The following is a 5,307-nucleotide window of genomic DNA, read 5'->3' on the forward strand; positions in this document are numbered from 1 at the left end:
AAATTTTATAATATTTTCAAATTTATATTTTATTCAAAAATAAAATCATTATTGTTTTCTTAAAAACACATAAAATCGTATTATAACATCGGTAAAGACAAATAATAAAATAGAACATTAAAATCGAGATATGTATTGCGCGAGTACTCTTTTAGTAAATAATAATAATTAGATTGATGTAGGATAAATGTGTCATTATCTAAAAAATATGATATCTAGATAAATATAAATATATTATAGATAAATTAAAACTAATATTGATTATAGTTATCTATTTTACCTCTCTACGTATTTAAAAGTGTATCCCTGTTTAAATTGCTTTTCATAACTTGTTTTGGTCGTTATAAGAGGAGCCATCCTCTTAACAAACTCTCCTCCTTCCAGAAAAAACATATCTTAACAATCGTCGCCAGAACTCCTGTCTTTCCGTTGCCGTTGGGAGATGGCGACGGCGAGAGACGCCATGGAAGAAGGCTTGCTTCTCAAAGAAAGAGATGACAGAACCACATGGCGTGTATTGGTGGAAGAGATGAAGAAATTAGGATTTGTAGCAGTCCCGATGGCTGCTGTGACTCTGTCGCAGTACTTGTTGCAGGTTATCTCCGTCATGATGGTTGGTCATCTCGGAGAACTTTCTCTCTCTAGCACCTCCATTGCTATCTCTCTCTCTAGTGTCACAGGCTTCAGCGTAATTGTCAGTATTCTCCCTCCATCCTTCCCTCCCTCCCTTTCCTCGTTTCTCAGTGATCGCACATACATCGATCCGATGCTTTTTGTTGATTGTGCATATGCAAAAAATAATATTCTTAGCATTGGATGTTGTTGAATTTGTATTGTGTGGGCCCTATTTAACATGCTAATTAGTAATTACAAAAGGGGATAAGTTTGGCCTCTTTGTTTGGAATCAGTCAATCAGATAACGAACAAATTAGTAACGATTCCCAAGAAATTTATAGCAGTGACAATGGATGGAGCAAGGAAGAAGTGACGATAACTTAACATTTCTTTCATTTAGTTTCACCTAGGAAATGATGGACTCTAGACCTGTCAATGGAAGTAGCAAAAATAAACCAAAATAACCAAATAAATCCTTGTCGTGTAATCGTGATCTTTTGTTGAACCACTGAAGTTGTGATGTTAATAGAGTTATTTGCAGTCATTGATGCTACAGAGTGGCATTCTTCTGTGTAACTCCTAATTGTTCAACTTCTGTTTTTTGATGCTAAGAGATCATATAATACTCATTCTGTACCATATAAGAAGTCTGATTTACGAATTTCCCAAACTAAATTATAGTACCTTTCTCAAGATTCAACAAAGAATCATTGGGTTAGTTTATATTTAACAGATTGTCTTTAAATTCCTTCCAGATTCAAAAGCCTGCGGAAATATTAGTTTCTTTGAAGTTATGAATTATTTGAACAATCCTTGTAGAACTTATGTTGAATTGCTGCTAAAATAGCATATGCGTATGCATATGTTTTGCTATAGGATGCTGGTTTCATAAAGGATTATGGTTTTGCATAACTTGCCATCTTTAAGGCAAAAGCTGAAAAACATACCTATTTTGGGTCAATATCAGTAGATGAGTGGTGCTAGACAATTAGGCCTTTTTCGTTGTCCTATGATTAAGACGCAATTTTGTTGGCATTTAATCGATAAAGTTATTCTGTCCGGTAAATATTCAACACCGTGGAAAGAAAATCAAAAAAAAAAATCGGAGATCAATAATTTATGATTTATGAGAGGAAGTAGTCAAGTTTGGATTGATCAAGCACTTGTCGACAAACTTTGCCTCTGATTTTTCTTGGAAATGTATTGTTTGTCTGAATGATGCTGCTGTTTGTCCTTTTCCTAATTATATAGTCAAATACAACTCGAACACAGATTCAAATTTTCGCATTATTGAATCCAATTCAGAGATAAAAGTCACTGTCTACTGTACATCTTGTTACATTTAAAAATTTACACCCATGAGTTACCATTTTTAGCTACTAGTAAATTGGTGTGTTGTCCCATCGAAAAGTTACAGATGCTTTGTGAAATCTAAAGCAAGATGGAACCTTTAAAGAGTTTCAGTGTTCTGTTTATTTTCTGTTCATTTAAATTTAATACCCATAGGCTCGTTTTGATCAAAATTTTCAATCGAATAATGTATTATCATAACATTTACGATCAAATAATCCTTCATTTTGCAAATTCAGCAAATGGAATTCTTAAGTGGACAATGGATTGTTTGATCAAACTTGCAGTTTTTATTGTTTTTGACAGTTGGGGATGTCTAGTGCACTCGAAACTTTATGTGGACAAGCTTATGGAGCTCAACATTACCAAAAAATTGGAACTCTGACTTACACTGCTATAATCTCTCTTTTGATTGTTTGCATTCCTCTTGCTATCTTTTGGAGATTTACCGGAAACCTACTCCTTCTTATTGGTCAAAGCCCTTCGATTTCACTTGAAGCTGGCAAATTCATAACTTGGCTAATTCCTGCACTCTTTGCTTATGCAATTCTTCAACCACTTGTTCGATATTTCCAAATGCAAAGCAAGCTATTGCCCATGCTTATTAGCTCAGCAGTTGCTTTATGCATTCACGTTCCACTTTGCTGGTCCCTTGTATATAAAACTGGATTGGGAAACGTTGGAGCAGCCGTATCTATGGGGGTTGCTATGTGGTTAAATGCTATCGTCCTCTTATTTTACATGATGTACTCCCCTTCGTGTGCAAAAACCCGTTCTCCATTCTCATTAGAGGTGTTTCATGGAATGAAACAGTTCTTCAGCTTTGCTATCCCGTCAGCTGTCATGATTTGGTAATCTTGTCTTTCCTTGCAAGTTTAGTGTTACCATTTTCTAGAATTGTTATACAAGGGTGTGTATGGTATGCGGATAATATAGGACATGACAGAATAAAAACTTGTTCCATGTTTGATGTGACCCATAGATTGGGGCTGGACAGGACTGAGAGGGGAAAAATGCATTTTTTTCTGTTCCACCAAACTAGGTGGAACAGAATCATAAAACCTTTTTTCACCCGTCTACCTCACTCTTGCCCGTCCAATCTTGTCCAGTATCGTCGGCATACCAAATGCACCCTTAGAGTTGGCATGTCGTTAATGACCGCGCATGGAGTTTTCACTTTTACCTAGTTGGATGGTTTTTTCGTTTTCTAACATTTTCCATGCATCTTAACACTTGCAGCCTTGAATGGTGGTCATACGAGTTTCTCATATTACTGTCTGGGCTTCTTCCTAATCCGGAGCTCGAAACTTCAGTTCTTTCTGTGTGGTATGATATTTATATATAAACAACATCTGCATCAACATAGAAAATAATTCCTCTCTCTTTTTATAATTGTATTGCTATTGTTTACTCATATCTAGGCTTTCAGATCTTAACTCATTTGCTTTTTCCTTCCACTTTCACACACTTTCCAGTTTTCACTAGCCAGGGTCGTCTACAAAACAACCACTATATTTTTTAGGATAGACGTCAGGTCTGCATTCATCTTACCCTGACCCCACCTCCAGGTGGAATATACTAGCTCGTTTTGGTTTTGGTTTTGGTTTTTGTTTATTACATAAACAAGTAATGATTTTAATTTGTGCATTTTGGAACAGTCTGAATACAATTGCTACACTCTATGCTATACCATATGGATTTGCTGCTGGAGTTAGGTTTGTTCAAAATCTCATGACGATGTTACTGTTACATTTAAATTGTTCATGCATAACTAATATGCTTATGGTGATACTGCTTATTTTTCCAGCACAAGAGTCTCGAATGAACTCGGGGCAGGGAATCCAAGAGGGGCTCGCGTGGCTGTCAAGGCCATCATGCTACTCGCAGTTATCGAGACCACCATAGTCAGCTCTATTGTTTTTGCCAATAGGCATATTTTTGGATACATTTTCACGAACGAGAAGGAAGTTGTCGATTATGTCACAAAAATGACCCCTTTTCTCTGCTTAAACATTATACTGGATAGTTTACAAGGAACCCTTTCAGGTTACAAAGACCTCCTCTAATACTTTTTTCAGTTTTTGTGTGTGTTTTATACTTTTACTGTGTGAATATGAAGGTTTGTTAATGGATGAAATTTAACAGGTGTTGCTAGAGGTGTGGGATGGCAGCATCTAGGGGCATATGCAAATCTTGCTGCATTCTATCTTGTTGGAATCCCAGTTGCTGCTTTGTTGGGATTTTGCACCCCACTAAGAGGAGAGGGCTTGTGGATTGGAATAGTAATTGGTGCCATCATACAAGTTACTTTACTTGCAGTAGTAACAATTTGTACAAATTATGAAAAACAGGTATGTCACATCTTTCATTTCCTTCTGTTGGTGGCAAAATAAAATGTAGAAATTGATCAAAATAACCAATCTCTTCGATCAAATTCACTTTTTAGCAACTTTTAGCATGAAATTTTCATTTTAGCCAAAGTTTATGCAAATGCATAAAACCTATTTTCAGATCGAATAAAAGAAAAAAAATATTTACACATTTTTGTTATGCAAATGGAGATCATTACCCAAATTCTTTATGTAAATTTGTGTAATTTTTTTTAAATTTAGAAATGGATTTTTACGTAAACCGTGTTTAAAATAAAAACTTGATTGAAAAAATGGTTAAATAGTGAATTTGGTTGAAAATGGGTTGGGTGGTGCTTGATGAGCCGGGTCCATCTTAATAGTGAATTTGCAAGTAATTATTGGGGTGGTTTGATCATTGATAATGCAGGCAATGAAGGCGAGGGAGAGATTTGTTGAGGAAGATAGAGTAAACTGAAGTCGTTCACGATTTGTTGAGGAAGATAGAGTAAACTGAAGTCGTTCACTCTTAATTTAGTTTCTATAGATCAAGTATGGTAAACTCCAATGGTCGGCTTTTTAGCTCTTCATGCCCTTAAGGTTGGTGAAAATTTTCATATCATTCACTTTCTATATATATCTATATCAGTTTTCTCGTTACAGTTCTTGCTTGGCTTGAGCTCTGTCTCAAAATAAATGTGTATTATAAGAACGATATTGTTTTAAGAATATATAATTAATACACGTTGTAAATAAATGTGTATTATAAACATGACACGGTTTTAAGAATATATAATTACTACACGTTGTGGAGTTGTCAGTTGAGGCAAGGGTTTTTCCCCACCGACACAAAAAGGTTAGAATAAACTACAAATTTGGTCCGTGTGGTTTATCAGAAATAACATTTTTCGTCTCTACAGTTTTGAAATTACATTGTTATCGTGGTTTGTAAAAATGTCCGGATCTAATCCCTCCCTCTAACATGCGTTTAAAA

At 35.4% G+C, this 5,307-nt stretch overlaps 1 protein-coding gene across 1 annotated transcript; it reads left to right on the forward strand.

The window, feature by feature from the left end:
* The first annotated feature begins 342 nt into the window (after positions 1-342).
* On the forward strand, positions 343-5,066 carry LOC112525578 (protein DETOXIFICATION 12-like). The gene is made up of 7 exons (XM_025135763.1): positions 343-694; positions 2,272-2,816; positions 3,205-3,291; positions 3,624-3,680; positions 3,773-4,011; positions 4,111-4,316; positions 4,744-5,066. The coding sequence occupies exons 1-7, from the start codon at positions 443-445 to the stop codon at positions 4,789-4,791; spliced, it is 1,434 nt and encodes a 477-aa protein (XP_024991531.1). The 5' UTR covers positions 343-442; the 3' UTR covers positions 4,792-5,066.
* Positions 5,067-5,307: the final 241 nt, after the last annotated feature.

This window comes from Cynara cardunculus (assembly GCF_001531365.2).
Source record: "Cynara cardunculus var. scolymus isolate 2C chromosome LG 13, CcrdV1, whole genome shotgun sequence".
Taxonomy (NCBI): Eukaryota; Viridiplantae; Streptophyta; class Magnoliopsida; order Asterales; family Asteraceae; genus Cynara; species Cynara cardunculus.